Source organism: Mobula hypostoma, chromosome 8, assembly GCF_963921235.1.
Source record: "Mobula hypostoma chromosome 8, sMobHyp1.1, whole genome shotgun sequence".
NCBI lineage: Eukaryota > Metazoa > Chordata > Chondrichthyes > Myliobatiformes > Myliobatidae > Mobula > Mobula hypostoma.
Genome location: NC_086104.1, coordinates 122,811,450 through 122,828,280, shown reverse-complemented (window position 1 = coordinate 122,828,280; position 16,831 = coordinate 122,811,450). Strand labels below are relative to the sequence as shown.

General features: G+C 44.6%; 2 protein-coding genes across 2 annotated transcripts in view; both read left to right on the top strand.

Moving 5' to 3' along the window:
- Positions 1–12,129, top strand: part of LOC134351197 (sushi, nidogen and EGF-like domain-containing protein 1) — a 30,070-nt gene extending 17,941 nt beyond the window's left edge. Inside the window, exons 2-4 of the mRNA XM_063057307.1 lie at positions 3,911–4,126; positions 10,148–10,278; positions 11,779–12,129. Of these exons, the coding sequence (XP_062913377.1) occupies positions 3,911–4,126; positions 10,148–10,278; positions 11,779–12,129 (698 nt within the window). The remainder of the gene's footprint in view (positions 1–3,910; positions 4,127–10,147; positions 10,279–11,778) is intronic.
- Positions 12,130–12,394: 265 nt separating this feature from the next.
- On the top strand, positions 12,395–14,426 carry LOC134351196 (alpha-tectorin-like). Its single transcript, XM_063057306.1, has 3 exons — positions 12,395–12,446; positions 13,515–13,651; positions 14,238–14,426. The coding sequence occupies exons 1-3, from the start codon at positions 12,395–12,397 to the stop codon at positions 14,424–14,426; spliced, it is 378 nt and encodes a 125-aa protein (XP_062913376.1).
- The last annotated feature ends 2,405 nt before the right edge of the window (positions 14,427–16,831 follow it).

The following is a 16,831-nucleotide window of genomic DNA, read 5'->3' as shown; positions in this document are numbered from 1 at the left end:
AAGTGTACCATTTACAGAGAAAGTGTAGTGTAAGTAAACAGTAATATGAAAGATCATAACAGGGTAAGTTGTGAGGTCAACAGTCTAATTTTATCATTCAAGAGGTTGATTCAAATGTCTGATAACAGCAGGATAGAATCTGTCATTGAACCTGGTAGTATGGACTTTCAAACTTTGGTGTCCTCTGCCTGATGGGAAAGGAAAGAAGAGAAAATCTCCAGGGTGGGTTGTGTATTTGATTATGCTGTCTGCTTCACTGAGGCAGTGGGAAGAGTAGATAGCTGATTTAGGTGAGTCTGATTTCCACGAAGTGCTGAGCTGTGCCCTCAACTCTCTGCAACTACTTGCGGTCACAGGCAGAGCAGTTACCGGACCAAGCCGTGATGCATCTGGACAGAATGGTGTATTGATAAAAGTGGTAGGCTTGAAAGAGGACCCGGCCAATTTCTTTAACCTCCTGAGGAAGTAAAGGTATTGGTGAACCTTCATGACACATAGTCTCCATCTGTGGGGGATGTGCCCTTTTAGCCTCCTGAGGAAGTAGAGGCGTTGATGAGCTTCCTGGCACAATCACCAGTTTCTTTGTTACTGGCCTTACTTTTCATTCCTGCTTGCCTGCTTTCCCTTTGCACTACTCACTGTTCAAAGTGGCACTGGTTAACCACTACTTCGATGAACATTGAATAAAATAGCCACAACAATGAGATTTGTGCTCTATTCTTGAATTTCAAAAATTTTCCTATACAACATTATCTCCAACATTACCAAGATTCAAAAAGAAGCTGGTGGATTGTTTTGCTGTCAAGAGATGGGATGGAGTTCTCACTGATATACAGTAAGACAGTGAGAGATTCGGATCCAGGTCCACAGCTCCCTGAAAGTGGCCGCACAATTAGAAATGTTGATAAAGAAGCTTGCTTTCATGGGTTGGAGCATTGGGTACAACACTCAGGAAGTCACATCGCAGCTGTATAAAACTCTGTTTGTGCCGCCCATGGAGTATTAGAACAGAGTACGGTATGGCAGAGTACAGGCCCTTTGGCCCATAATGTTGTGCCAATCATTAGATCAATCTAACGTTTCTCTCCCTCATAACCCTCCATTTTTTCTTTCTTTCTTGTCTATCTAAGAATTTCTTAAATGTTTCCAAAGTGTCTGCCTTTACCACCAGGCCCGGAGATGTGTTCCATGACTCACCACTCTCTGTGTAAAAAGAAAAGACACCTCTGACTTTCCCCCCTGTACTTTCCTCCCGTTACTTTAAACTAACATCATCTAGTATTAGCCATTTTTGCTTTGAGTTTAAGGTGAGGGGAAGGGGGTTGTTTGAGATGAGATACATGGGACAAGTTTTTTTTACAAAGAGAGTGCTGGCTGTCCACTCTATCCATGCCTCTTATCATCTTATCACATCATTCCCCCATCCTCCTTCACTCCAAAGAGAAAAGCCCTAGCTCACTCAATCATTCTTCATTAGGCAATGTCTCAAATTCAGGCAGCATCCTGGTAAATCTCCTCTGGAACCTCTCTGAAGCATTCTAATCCTTCCTAAAATATGGCAACTCGAAGTGAACACAATACTCCAAGTGTTCTCTAACAGCATAATAAAGCTGCAACATTACTTCATGGACGATGAATTCAATCCCCTAACTGATGAAGGCCAACACTTCATACATTATATTGTCTGCAGTTCTGGTCACCCCATTACAGGAAGTATATGGAGACTTTGGAGAAGGTCCGGGAGAGGTTCACCAGTATGATGTCTGGTTTAAAGGACATGCAGTTAAGAGAGGTTGGACAAACAGGGCTGTCATCCTTGAGTAGCAGAGGCTGAGGGGGGATGTGATAGAGCTTCAGAATCAGAATCAGGTTCATTATCACCGGCATCTGACGTGAAACTTGTTAACTTAGCAGCAGTTCAATGTAATACATAATATAGCAGAGAGAGAGAGAGAGAGAGAGAGAGAGAGAGAGACAGAGAGAGACAGAGAGAGAGAAATAATAAAATAAAACATAATAATAAATAAACAAGTAAATCAATTACAAATATTGAATAGATTATTAAAAATGTGCAAAAACAGAAATACTGTATACTAAAAAAGTGAGGTAGTGTCCAAAGCTTCAAAGCTGTGTAAGATAATGAGAAGTAGAGATAGAGTAGTCAGTCGTATCTGTTTTCCCGAGGTCAGAATGTTTAATACTAGAGAGCATGCATCCAAGGTGATGGGGGTAAATTCAAAAGGTATGTGTGGGGCATGTTTTTGCAAAGAGAGTGGTGGGTGCCTGGAATGCTTTGGCAGAGATGATGGTAGAAGAAATTTAACAAATAATAAACCAATTTACCAATTCAACTAAATCAGAGGCATTTAGGAGGCTGTTCGGCAGACACAGGAATGTGTAGGGAATGGAAGGAAGTGGATCACATGTGGGCAGAAGGAATTTAATTCAATTCAGCCTCATGATCAGCACAGACATTGGGCTGAAGGGCATTTTCCTGTTCTGTACTGTTCTGTGTTCTACCAAGTAATATAATTTAGGTATGATTATATATAAGCATCTGTAATTTAGCAATGGATTACACCATGTAATCCCAAAATACCATTGTTATAATTGGATCTCAGTCTTGCCCCAGTTTAAGATCGGGCTAACAGTCTCTTTTATGAATTGTTCTCTTCTACTATTCCTTCTTTTTTCCCAGGAAATCACCATGGCAATATTATAGCTATGTAGCATTTAGTAAGGTCCCATCTGGGGCATAGTACTATTACTCTTATTTAACAAATGATATGATGTTGACTGCAGTCTAGGAAAGCATTGCGGAACTAATTTCTTGATTAAAAGGGTAGTCCTAGCTCCAGGGGCAGATGAAATTCAATCTACTTGTTTTGGAGTTTAGAAGTTCAGGGAGTGACCATACTGAAACATTGCAGATCTTCAAGGGACAGGGCAGGGTGTATCACACAGCACAGAAACAGGCCCTTCAGCCCTACTGATAGAGTGAAGTGGGCAGTATCAGCTCCCGAGCCCTGTGTCAATCCCCAAACTAATCCCAGTGGCCAGCTCCTCCCACAACCCTGTATCAGAGCCAAACCAACCCCACTCAATGTCATGACAAAAGCTCATCCCATGGAATATCTCATTGGCCTTCACTTGTGACGTTTAAACAATGTTACTATTTCCTCCTTAGGTTAAAGACCTGCACTCTATTGATTTCTGTAGAAGATTTATGCATTGTTGTGGAGTTTTAGTGATAGTAATAGATCTATGATCTATTTCCTTCTTTAGCTTTACCATGGTAATCCAACCAGGAAGCCTGTTTCTAATATGTTACCGTGAGTATTTGGAACAAGACGATTTGACAAATATGATATCACTGTGCAGGCAACTGTTACTTAACAGAAAGTGAACGCGGATAACTTTTCTATTAGCTCCAACATCTGGAGACGCGGTTTGGATCCCAACCTTCACGTGTGTGCGTGTGTGTGTGTGTGTGTGTGTGTGTGTGTGTGTGAGAGAGAGAGAGAGGATGGAAGAGGGGGAAGAAGGAGAAGGAGGGAGGGGAGGGCGAGAGGGAGAGGGAGGGAGTGAGAGAGGAAGAGGGGAAATGGGGCGAGGAGAGCGTTCGCCTCGGGGGCTGCTGTTTCCGCACACATAATCTAAAAGAGACGAATAGGTTTAATCTGCTACTGTGAATTGCCCGCATCCACCACCCCCTTCAACGTGTCGGTGGGAATTCGAGGTGAATGAAATGGGATTGACTTCAATGTGAGTCTGATGGATGTCGATAGTCTGAGGGATTTGTTATCGTTCTATGCAACTCTATGACTTACAAACTACTTAGAAACAATTCCATTGGATCTGAGGTAAAGTTCCAGCAACTGTCTAATGCGCGTTTCCATCTCCACCACAGTTTTCATGTCGGAGGTAGCTTTAACAGTGTGCTCTTTGGGTAAGTCGTTGCAAATTATTATCGTGTCTTCCTTTGCGAGGTTTGTTGTGCGCCTACGCTCTGAGCGCAGCGGTTATCCGGAGCTCTCCGTTACACCCCTTTTCAACTCCGTGCCCCGATCCTACATCGACCTGTCCATCCTCCGACATCTTCACCAGCTGCGTCAGGCCCACCCGCGTATTGTGTATAGGTTGGAGGGATGAATGTTGGCATTTTAAAGCATCACGGAACTGTTCCCACAACCTATGGACTCACTTTCAAGGACTCTTCACAGCATATACTCGATATTTATTGCTTATTTATTTATTATTAATATCATTTGTTTTTATTTCCTTTTGTATTTGCGCATTTTGATATCTTTTGCGTATTGATTGTCCGCTCTGTTGGGTGCGATCCTTCATTGATTCAGTTATGGTTATTAGATTTATTGAATCTCAGGGTTATACAGTATATCGTAAAGCAAATGCACTTTGATGGTAAAATTTTTTTGAACTTTTAAAGTTGAATTGGAGTTGATTGTCAGATGAACAAGTCCACGTGTGCGCAGGTGCAATTTATTAATATGATGGATATTAATAAAACATAGCAGCAGAAGTAGCCCATTCAGCCCATTGAATTTGCTTCAATATATGATCGCTGATTCATCTTGTTGCTTTCTTAATGCAGTAACGGTTGGATATAACTGATGGTGCAGTGGGATGTGCGGCTGATATACTGAGCTGAGTCCTCCTTTCTCCGCAGGTACATGAGCTTGAAGCCCATGCACCGCCAGGTCCAGGAACAGCTACTTCCCGTCAACCTTTTGCTTCTTGAACCAACCAGAACAACCCTAATCACTACCTCAGTACAGCAACAGGAGTAACATTTTGTACTACAATTAAACTATTATTTTCGTTTTCTGTTCTTCTTTTTTGTAAAATTATGTTTATGTATAAATTCATGTTTTCCTTGTGAATGTTGTCCATCTGATGCTCTGCGCGTGTGACGCTGTTGCAAGCAAGTTTTATTTTGCAGCAGTGCACACGTGTACTTGTGCACCTGACAATAAACTTGACCGTGACCTTGACCCCGGCACTGCTGAGGGTTTGAATTGCCATGCTAGGCCATTTCCCTTTCATGCTTGGCTGCAGGTGACAGAAACTAATTTCCCCACATCGAACCCAAGAAGAATTGATTCTAGTTAACTCCCTGATCTCACCTTTGTGAATCCCATCTCAAAACACGCTATCCAGACAAACCGGCAACAACAATTATAACCATATTTGCAGTGAACATGCTAATCGTGTTTGCCCATATTATACTTTGTATTCCTCTACAAGATGTTACAAACAGTTGTACAGGTGTCCATGAGTCAATAATATTATTTATTTATTTATTTACTTAGCGATAAAGTGTGGCAGAGGCCCTTCAGCCCTACAAGCCAAACATCAAACCTAGTCTAAAAATCGGACTCTTTACTGGTTAGTAGGTTAATGACTAATTAACCTATTAACCAGTACTCATTTTTGGACTGTGGTAGAAAACTGGAGCGCCTGGAGGAATCCCACACTTAGACAGGGAGAACGTACAAACTGCTTATAAAGGATGCCGTAGAATTCTGAACTACGACACCCTGAGCTGTAATAGCATCGGGATAACCATGGACTACCATGGCAAGAGTTAAAAGCACACAAAATCACTCCACATAATAACTGTACATAAAGCATAAAACATTACAGCCCTTCAGCCCACAATGTTCTGCCAAACTAACTAAAGTAACTAACTTTCTCTGTCCGCCAGAGAAAGCAGGATCTCCCACTGGCCACGCATTTTATTTCCACGTCCCATTCCGATTCTGATACGCCAATCCATGGCCTCCTCTACTATTAAGATGAAGTCACACTGAGGTTGGAGGAACAACACCTTATATTCCATCTGAGTAGCCTCCAAGCTGATAGCTGGAATATCGATTTCTCTAACTTCCGTTAATGCCCCACCTCCCCTTATTACCCCATTCTTTCTTTCTTTGTTTATGTATTTATCTATTTATTTATTTATTTATCCACCTATTTATTTATTTGTTTGTTTATTTATTGTGTGTTTATTAATTTATTTGTTTTTTGTTTGCTTATTTGTTTGTTTATTATTTTTTTCCTTTTTATCTCTCTCTCTTTTGTCTCTTTCTGTACCTCTCACAATAACTCCTTGCCTGCTCTCCATCTTCCTCTGGGCTCCCCTCCCCCTTTCTTTCTCCCCAGCCCTCTCATCCCATGATCCTCTTCCTTCTCCAGCCTTGTATTCCTTTTGCCAATCAACTTTCCAGCACTTAGCTTCATCGCTACCCCTCATGTCTTCTCCTATCATTTCGGCCGGAAACGTCGACTGTACTTCTTCCTACAGATGTTGTCTGGCCTGCTGCGTTTCACCAGCATTTTGTGTGTGTTGCTTGAATTTGCAGCATCTGCAGATTTCCTCATGTAAACTAATCCCTTCTGTCTACACAATGTCGATATCCCTCCATTCCCTGCACATTCATGTGCTTAGCTAAGAGTCTCTTAAACACCTCTATCATATCTGCCTCCACCATCACCTCAGGCAGCACATTACAGGTATCCACCACTCTCTGTGTAAGAAAACTTGCCCTGCACATCTCCGTTGAACTCCCCAACCGCACATCCTCTGGTATTAGATACCATCTCTCTAATCTATGCTTCTCATAATCTTATAAACCTCTTTCAGATCTCCCCTCAGCCTTTGCCACTCCAGAGGAAACCACACAAGTTTGTCCAACCTCTCTAAACCAGGCAGCATCCTGGTGAACCTCTTCTGCACTCTCTCCAAAACCTCTACATCCTTCCAGTTTATGGGTGACCATAACTAAATGCAATACCCCAAATGCGACCTAACTAGAGTTTTATAAGGCTGTAACATAACTTCCTGAATCTTGAACTGAATGCATTGACTGAAATGGTCAGCACAGATTCGATGGGCCAAAGAGCCTCTCCCTATGCAGGAAAAGAATGCCAACACTTCTAGGCAGACATGTATTTAACTCATGATAGAATCAAAGAAAGAGAAACAGATGAAGATTCCCTAAAAGTAGTGACACAGGTGGACAGAGCGGTGAAAAGGGCGTTTGGTATTCCGGTCCGAGCGATAAGAACAAGAGCTGAGACGTTATTTTGCAGATGTACAAGACATCAGCAAGACTGCACGAAGTATTGTGTTAGGTTCTGGTCGCCCAGCTACAGGGAGGATGTTAGCGGTACTGGAGGGCTTGAGTTATAAGGAGAGGATAGATAGGCTGGGACTGTTCTCCCTGGAGGAAAGGAAGATGAAGAGTGCCAATCTCACTGCCTCAGTGAAGAGACATTGAACAAGATGGGTGGAACCGTCCAGGTTCCGAGCCTACACTAGTATCACTCCCGAACTCTTCCTACACTACATCGACAACTGCATTGATGTTGCTTCCTTCATCCATGCTCAGCCCGTCGACTTCATCAACTTCCATCCTGCCCTCAAATCTACCTGGTCCATTTTCGACATCTCCCTCCCCTTTCTCGATCTGTCTATCTCTATCTCTGGAGACTGTCTATCTATTGCTATCTTTTATACACCCCTAACTCTCACAGCTACCTGGCCTATGCCTCTTCCCACCCTGTCACTTGTCTTCCTCTGTCTCCGCCGTATCTGCTCTCAGGAAGAGATTTTTCATTTCAGAAGTAATGAGATGTCCTCCTTCTTTAAATAAAGAGTCTTTCTTTCCTCCACCACCAAGGCTGCCCTCACCCACATCTCTTCCATTTCGCGCACGTCTGCCCTCACCCCATTCTCCCACCGCCACACCAGTGAAAGGGATCTTGTCCTCACCTACCACCCCACCAGCCTCCGCATGCGGCACATAATTCTCTGTAACTTCCACCATCTCCAACGGGGTCCCACCACCAGCACACCTTTCCCTTCCCTGCACTTTCTGCTTTCCTACATGACTCCATTGTCCACTTGTCCCTCCCCATCGATCTCCCTCCTGGAGCTTACCCTTGAAAACTTACAAGTGCCACACCTAGCCCAGCACCACCTCCCTCACTAACATTCAGAGCCCCAAACAGTCCTTTCAGGTGAGGCGAGACTTCACCCGTGAGTGTGCTGGGGTGATCCGCAGTATCCGGTGCTCCCAGCGTGGCCTCTTGAGTATTGATGAGACCTGACACAGATTGGTAGATCACTTCACTGAGTACCTACACTTCATCCATCAGAATAAGCAGGATCACCCGGTAGCCACACATTTCAATTCTACTTCCCAATCCCATTCCAACATGTCAGTCCATGGCCTCCTCTTGTATAGCAGTGAGGCCACAGTCGGATTGGAGGAGCAAGACTTTATATTTCATCATGGTAGCCTCCAACTTGATGGCACGAACATCGATTTCTCGAACTTACCCCCCATCCTTCACCATTTCCCCTTCTTGTCTCCCTCATTCATCCTATCTGCTTACCTGCCCATCGCCTCCCTCTGGAGCTTCCCCCCGTTCCCCTTCTGGCATGGTCTTTTACCCTCTCTTATCAGATTCCACCGCCTCCAGTCCTTTATCTCTTTCACCAGACAACTTCTCAGCTCTTAACTTCAGCCCCTCTCCATCTCCTGGTTTCACCTATCACCTACCACCTCGTATTTTCCATTCCCACCTCCCTCCCCGCCCCTTCCCAGCCTTCTTATTCTGACTTCCCGCCTCTTTTTCCAGTCCTGTTGAAGGGTCTCGGCCCAAAACGTCGACTGGTTACTGTTTTCCACAGATGTTGCCTGACCTGTTGAGTTCCTCCACATTTTGTATGCATTGCATTGAAGAAAATAGCACTTTATGGAGTGACAATGGTCAAGGGGCAACTTGAAAGATGTGTATAAAATTATGAGAGGCAAAAATCGAACGTAGAGCCAATGTGTTTTCCCCCAGGTCAGCAGTGACCAATACCTAAGTGGGGATGTACGGGGTAAGGTTTCTTATACATGTTCAAGGACAGTGTTGGAAAGTTTGGCGGGATATCGGTGGTAGGTATTTTACACAAAGTAGTGGGTGTGTGGAATGCAGTACCTGGGGTGGTGGTAGAGGTAGGTACATTGGGGACATTTAAGAAAATCTTAGATAGGCACATTAATGATAGAAAACTGCCGGGTTTTGGACTGTATAGGAGGGAAAGGATCGATTGAATGTGGAGTGGGTTTATACAGGTCACACAACATCATGGGATGAAGGGCCTTTGCTGTGATGTACTGTTCTGTGTTCTACAATCAAAGATACCAGCGATCCTCGACATTCTTTCTTCTCCCCTCTCCCATTAGGCCAAAGGCGCAAAAGCCTGAAAGCATGTATCACCAGGCTCAAGGACAGCTTCTACCCCATGGTGATAAGTCTATCAAATGGTTCCCTAGTGCAATAAGATGGACTCTGAACCTCACAGTCTCCCACATTATGATATTGTCTAACAGTACTGCAGTTTCTTCGTAAATGTAACACTTTATTCTTTCTTCATGCACCAGTGCAATGAAATGATCTGTGTGGATGGCATGCAAAACAAAGTTTTTCATTTTATCAGGGCACACGTGACATTAATTAACCAATACGCATTACAGGGTTTATAGATAGGACTCACAGTTGTTTACCTCTGGGCAGAGGAATACAAAACTAGAGGGCAGAGGTTGAGATTTAAAGGGGATGTTTTTCACAGAGAGGGTGCGAGTATATGGAATTAGCTGCCAAATGAACTGGAATTGGAATATTATTGTCACATGTATCGAGATGTATCTTGCGTAAAGTCCACACAGTCCACACAGATCAGATCATGAAATAGTGCCTTGAGGTAGAACGAAGGAAAGTGGTCACTCAATGCAGAACCAACTGCAACAGCCACAGAGAAGCACAGTGCAGACAATAAGGTGCGAGGGCCATGAGGAGAAGAGATTGTGAGGCTAAGAGTCCCATTTATTGTGCTAAGGAACCATTTAATGGTTTCATAACAGTGGAGTAGAAGCTGTCGTTGAGCTAGGTCGTACATGTTTTCAGGTACTCGTGTCTTCTTCCCAATGGGAGTGGGGAGAAGAGAGAACATCTTGGGTGGCTGGGGTCTTTGATTACACTGGCTGCTTCTTATGTTATATTCAAGAATAATTTTAATGCTGCCTATTTCTGTAATGGTGAACTCAGCGTTGCTGTGGTTTTACAGGCGATTTGTTCTACCCATTTGGTAAAAGTAGTGGCGATATTACGACTCCAGTCAGCGATGATGGAAGCTCCCCAAACATATCCATCTCAACATCGTTCCCATTCTTTGAAAGATCCTACAACTCCTTGTATGTAAGTGCATTGGTGGGTTTTGGGATGAGGAGGTTTCTCCCTGGTGAGGCGTATATGGAGTCGACCAGCCAGCGTCTATACCCCAGCGTAGAGGGCCTGTTTCTCAAGTGACAAGGGATAGTTTCATGGGAGATGTGGGGGTAATTGTTTAACACACAGAGTAGTGGGTGGATGGAATGTGTTGCCAGGAATGGTGGTGGAGGCAAATATGTAGAGGCATTTAAGTGGCTCCTCGATAGGTCGATAATTGTGCAGGGAATGGAAAGATATGGGTATTGTCTTGGCAGGTAGGTTTAGTTCAGTTAGGCATTAAGTTACCAATTTAATTAGTTCAGCACAGCCACAGGGTTGGTGTAGCGATTGCTTCTTTTCATATCTGTCAATGATTAAGATAATGGAATTGACGGCTTTTTAGCCAAAACTGAGGATGATACAAGGATAGGTGGAGGAGTCGGTGGTGTTGAGAAAGCATGGAGTCTGCAGAAGGATTTAAATAATATCTGAGAATGGGCAAAGAAAAGACAGTTGCTATATCGTATTGGGAAGTGCATGGTCATGCATTTTGGTAGACGGAATAAAAACATAGACCATTTTCTAAATTGGGAGAAAAATCAGAAATCAGAACTGCGAAGACACCTGGGAGTCCTTGTGCAGCATTCCCTAAAAGTTAACTTGTAAATTGAGTCAGTTGCGAGGAAGGCAAATGCAATATTAGCATTCATTTCGAGAGGACTAGAATATAATAAGAGCAAGTGTTTAATACTGAGGCTTTATAAGACATTTTTCAGACTGCACTTGGAGCATTGTGAGCAGTTTTTGACCCCTTATCTAAGAAAAGATACGCTGGTATTGGAGAGGGCCCGAGGAAGTTCACGGGAATGATGCTGGGTGTGAAAGAGTTGACGTATGAGGAACGTTTGATGGCTCTGGGCCTGTACTCGCTGGAGTTTAGAAAAATGAGAGGGGTCTCATTGAAACCTATCGAATAGTGGAAGGCCTAAATAGAGTGGAATGTAGAGAGGCTGTTTCCTGTAATGGGGGAGTCTAACAACAGAGGACACAGCATCAGAATTGAAGCACGTCCATTTAAAACACAGATTAAGGTTTTTTAAGCCAGAGGGCTGTGAATCGGTGGAAAGCGCGCCACAGACAGCTGAGGAGGCTAAGTCATTTGGGTATTTTTAAAGAGGAAGCTGATAGGTTCTTGATCAGTCAGTGGGGTTGACAGGGATAATAAATCAGCCACGATGGAACGGCAGAGGAGGCTTGATGGTGCGAATAGCTCAATTCTGTTATAAAGTGACTCTGAAAGGAGACAAGAGAGAGAATATGGGGGTAGAATCTGGAGCAACAAACAATCCGGAGGACCTCAGCGGGTGGAGGAATGTCAGTGTTTGCGGGGAATTGAATGAACTGTCGGCCCTGGAGCCTTTCTTACCCTCTGTGGTAAGGCGTGGGATCTGCTGCACCGATTAACGCTACTAATGCTAAACCCCACAGGTCAACAACAACGGTGTCATCTCCTTTGTCGTGCCCGTGAGCCAGTACACACCTACCACATTCCCACTACCGGATGGGCGCGCCTTTATTGCCCCGTTCTGGGTAGATGTAGACAATACCCTGCGAGGTAACATCTACTATCGCGAGAGTACCGAAGAAGCGTTACTGCAACGGGCCACGGCGGACGTCCGCAAGTACTCACCCGGACTCGAATTTCAAGCCCGCTGGGTGTTTGTGGCTACTTGGGATAACGTTACTTATTATGGCTCCCGATCCTCCAAGGTATTCATTCAGTGCATTCGAATACACAGTATGGCTTCTGAGATCCATTTCCGGTCCCGTGCCATTTGAGAACTCAATTATTCGTCAATCAGTTTATTACTTGATGTTCCTCGCCCCCCTAAACCAGCTGAGACCTCGTTTCTCGCTCCCTTTGAACACACGGAGACTCCGATTCCTGCTCCCTTGAAACCCACCCGACCCCGTTTCCCGCCCTCACTGATTTAACCTCGGTGTTATACTACCGCATTAGATTAAAAAGCTGTGAATTAAAACTGTTACTGAGTGCAATATGTCTATGTAATATCGAAGGAACTCAGCAGGCCAGACAGCATCGATGGAAAAGGTTTTCGGGACGTTTCGTACCGAAACCCTTTATCAGGACATCAGTAAACGTCGACTGGTTACTCTTTTCCATAGATCGTGCCTGGCCTGCTGAATTCCACCAGCATTTTGAGTGTAAACAAGAGGAATTCTGCAGATGCTGAAAATTCAAGTAACACACATCAAAGTTGCTGGTGAACGCAGCAGACCAGGCAACATCTCTAGGAAGTGGTACAGTCGACGTTTCGGGCCGAGACCCTTCGTCAGGACTAACTGAAGGAAGAGCTAGTAAGGGATTTGAAAGTGGGAGGGGGAGGGGAGATCCAAAATGACAGGAGAAGACGGGGGGGGGGGGGAGGGATGGAGCCAAGAGCTGGACAGGTGATTGGCAAAAGGGATATGAAAGGGTCATGGGACAGGAGGCCCAGGGAGAAGGAAAGGTTGGGGGGAACCCAGAGAATCGGCAGGGGGTATAGTCAGAGGGACAGAGGGAGAAAAAGGAGAGAGAGAAAGAGAAAGAATGTGTGTATATAAATAAATAACGGATGGGGTACGAGGGAGGGGGGGGGCCCAACCTGATGGCATGAACATTGACTTCTCTAACTTCCGCTAATGCCCCACCTCCCCCTCGTACCCCATCCGTTATTTATTTATATACACCCATTCTTTCTCTCTCTCTCCTTTTTCTCCCTCTGTCCCTCTGACTATACCCCTTGCCCATCCTCTGGGTTTTCCCCGCTCCCCCTTTTCCTTCTCCTTGGGCCTCCTGTTCCATGATCCTCTCATATCCCTTTTGCCAATCACCTGCCCAGGTCTTGGCTCCGTCCCTCCCCCTCCTGTCTTCTCCTATCATTTTGGATCTCCCCCTCCCCCTCCCACTTTCAAATCTCTTATTAGCTCTTCCTTCAGTTAGTCCTGACGAAGGGTCTCGGCCCAAAACGTCGACTGTACCTCTTCCTAGAGATGCTGCCTGGCCTGCTGCGTTCACCAGCAACTTTGGTGTGTGTTGTTAGCATTTTGAGTGTGTTGCTTAGATTTCCAGCGTCTGCAGATATTCTCTCGTATGTAATACCGAATCTTCGCCGCCCTTTCACACTTGGCGTCACAGTGTGACTATTTTTTTACGTTGTAAGTGAACAGTTTCCAGGCGGTCCTGATTACCGATGGGTTACAATCATTTATCATCTTTAACTACGGGAATATTGAATGGACTACCGGGACAGCGAGTGGTGGCAACCCGTTGACCGGACTTGGCGGGACCCCAGCACAGGTATATGTGATCAGAATAGGAAAGCGGGACAGTAAGACATTGGAGCAGAATTGGGCCATGAGGCTCATGGAGTAAGCTCCGCCATTCCATCGTCGCTGCTCTATTGTCCCTCACAACTCATTCTCCTCTGTTCTGCCCTTTACCATTGACACTCTTACTACTCAAGAACCTATCAACTTCGCTTTAAATACTGTTTACCCAATGACTTAGCCTCCACAGCCGCCCGTGCCAATGAATTCCACAGATTCACCGTCCAATAGCTAAAGAAATTCCTCCTTACAACTGTTCTGAAGAGACGACCTTCTATTTTGAGGCTGTGCCCGCTAGTGCTAGACTCCCGCACTATAAGAAACAAATTATCCCGTCCACTCCATCGCGTCAAACGGGTTCCCGTTGGGTTAAATGCGAGCAGGAAATGGGGTCCCGGTGAGTTTAAAGCGAGCGGGAAGTGGGGTTCCGGCAGGTTTCAAGATAAAAGGAATCGTGATCCTGCCGAGTTAGGTGCCGGATCCACGATAACGGATTGTCGGAGTTAATGTCTACCACCAACCCCCCACCCCCCGCACCCCACCCCATCCCCAAACAGGCTGGCTTCAACAGTGGGGACTCCACGAGATTCTTCACGATTCCTGGGTCCCAGACGTCAGAGATCATCGGTATCGAGACAACCAGCAACGTGGACGAACCTGGTCGGTGGGTCTTCAGGACGGATACATTCGAAGCACTCGGGGGTTGTATATATAATGGTGAGGAATATTCAATTAAATTAGTGTGAATTGAACCAGTGCTTTTAAATAGAATAGCTCTCTTCCTCTTCCACAATTTTCCACTTTCTCCTATCTCTCTCTTCCCCTCCACCACCCTCCACCGCCCGATTTCTAGTTTGCGGAGAACATAATCTGCAATTAAGTCCCATTTCTTGCTCTTGTGATCATGGTTAGACTCTGAACTGATTCTATCAATTTAAATATGCTTTATTGGGCTTTGAAGTTGATATTAATCTGATAGCGATTGAGCCTAAGGGGCTAATACTAATTTTAAACTCGCGACGAGCATAGATCGTATGAACACTTACTAAACTGGAAAGAGCGCAGAAAAGATTTACACGGATGTTGTCAGCACCCGGGGAACTGAGATATAGGAACAGGTTTGACAACCTCGGACTTTATTCCTTGGAGTGTAGGACACTGGGAAGTGATTTTATGAAGGCCTACAAAACCATGAGGTTATAGATATGGTGAATAAACAGTCTTTTCCCCAGAGCTGGGGAAACAAGAACAGAGAGCACAGATTTACCGTGAGAGGGGAGAAAAAATAACAGGAATTTGAGGGCATTTTTCACTTAGGGGGTGGTCCATATGTGGAACTAGCTGCCAGAGGAAGTTGCTGAGGCAGGTACATTGACAACAGTTCAAAAGACACTCGGACAGGTACACGGATAGGAAAGGTGTTGAGGAATGTGGGCCAAACGCTGGCATGTGGGGCTAGCTTGAATGGGGGTCTTGGTCTGCAAGAAAATTGAAATAAGCGTGATAGAATGTAGAGAAAATTTACAAGGATATTGCCGGGACTTGAGGATTGGAGTTACACAGACAGCTGAGCAGGTTAGGACTTTATTCGCTGGAGTGCGGGAGAATGGCGGGGTGAGGGGGTAGAGCTTGAATAGACGTGTATAAAGTTTGAGGGGTATAGATAGGGTGAGTGCGTGCAGAACTAGATGTTATCCGTTAAAGTAAAATACTTAAGATTAAGGGGAATCTAAAGGAGAACTTCTTCACTAAGAGGGAGGTGTGAGTGTGTAATAAGCTGCCAGTGGAAGTCGTAGGTGCGTGTTCAATTACAACATTTAAGAGAAGCTTAGACAGCTTAGATCGTTGAAAGTGGCATCACAGACAGATAGGATCGTTAAGAGGCAAATTTGCTTTCATAAATCAATGTAGTGCATACAGGAGATGTGATGTTATGGTGAATTTGCATGAGACAATTGTGAGGCCTAATTTGGAGTATTGTGTGTATTTTTGGCCACCTACCTACAGAAATGGTGTTAATAAGGCTGAAAGAGTACAGAGAACATTTACAAGGGTGTTACTGGGTCTGGTGGACCTGAATTGCAAGGAAAGGTTGTATAGGTTTGGACTTTATACCTTGGAACGTATAAGATTGAGGGGAGATTTGATAGAGGGGTGAATTATAAGGGGTGAAAATACGGTGAATGCAAGCAGGCTTTTTTCACTGAGGTTGTGGCACTGCAACCAGAGGTCGTGGGTTAAGGGAGAAAGGTGAAAAGTTTAAGGGGAACATGGGAGGAAACTTCTTCACCCAGAAGGTAACGAGTTGCCAGCGCAAACGGTGCATGTCAATTTGAGAAGTCTGGATGTAGGGGTATGGAGGGCTCTGGTGTCGGTCCAGGTTGATGCGAGTGGACAGATTAAATGGTTCGGCATGGTTAAGATAAGTCGATGGGCCTGTTTCTGTGCTGTGTTTTTCTATGGTCCTATAACTCTAGGTACATGAATGAAGGGAAGGTGTAGAATTGGACCTAAAATCAATCAGTGGTAGGGATCAAAAGGCTGCAGGCTGGAGGGTAAAGTACGGAACGCAAAACAGCAGTAGAAGCGTTTCGCTGTTCTGATGTTCAATATTGCCCTCAATCCTGAAAGGGAGGAGATTGTAAAGTACCCCTCCTGCAAAAAATTAGAATCAAAATCTTTTTTTTTTAAATCACTGACATACGTTGTGAAAGTTCCTGTTCTTTGCAGCCGTACAGTGCAGTAAACAACTAAATTAGAGAATGAATAAATAAATATGGACAAATACATACTGTACACCAAATAAATAAATTAGATATATAGAGGGATGGATAGATAGTTGGATAGATAAAGAGATCGACAGAAAAGTTGGATAGTGCAAAAGAGAAATATCTCGGCAGTGTTCATGGGTGCACGAAACATTCATAAATCAAAGCAACAAATTTCGTGTCATATGTCAATGACAATAAACCGGATTCTGATTCCTGTTAACCTGAGGGGTTGCTCCGGAGTAAGTGTGCAACGCATTAAATATTTCCACAGGAAGGTACATTCGGGAAAATCAGACCGTGTGGGTCAATGAAAGCTGCCAAACCAAATGTAAATGTTCCTCGGAGGGGTCGCTAACGTGTGTTTCTGAACCGTGCGGCGC

Excerpts from the sequence above, each read along its gene's own strand:
- LOC134351196 (XM_063057306.1), top strand. The coding sequence starts at position 12,395 with ATGGAAAAGGTTTTCGGGACGTTTCGTACCGAAACCCTTTATCAGGAC. Across the intron at positions 12,447-13,514 it reads AACCCTTTATCAGGACATCA|TGAACAGTTTCCAGGCGGTC; the intron begins GTAAACGTCGAC and ends TTACGTTGTAAG. Across the intron at positions 13,652-14,237 it reads TTGGCGGGACCCCAGCACAG|GCTGGCTTCAACAGTGGGGA; the intron begins GTATATGTGATC and ends ATCCCCAAACAG.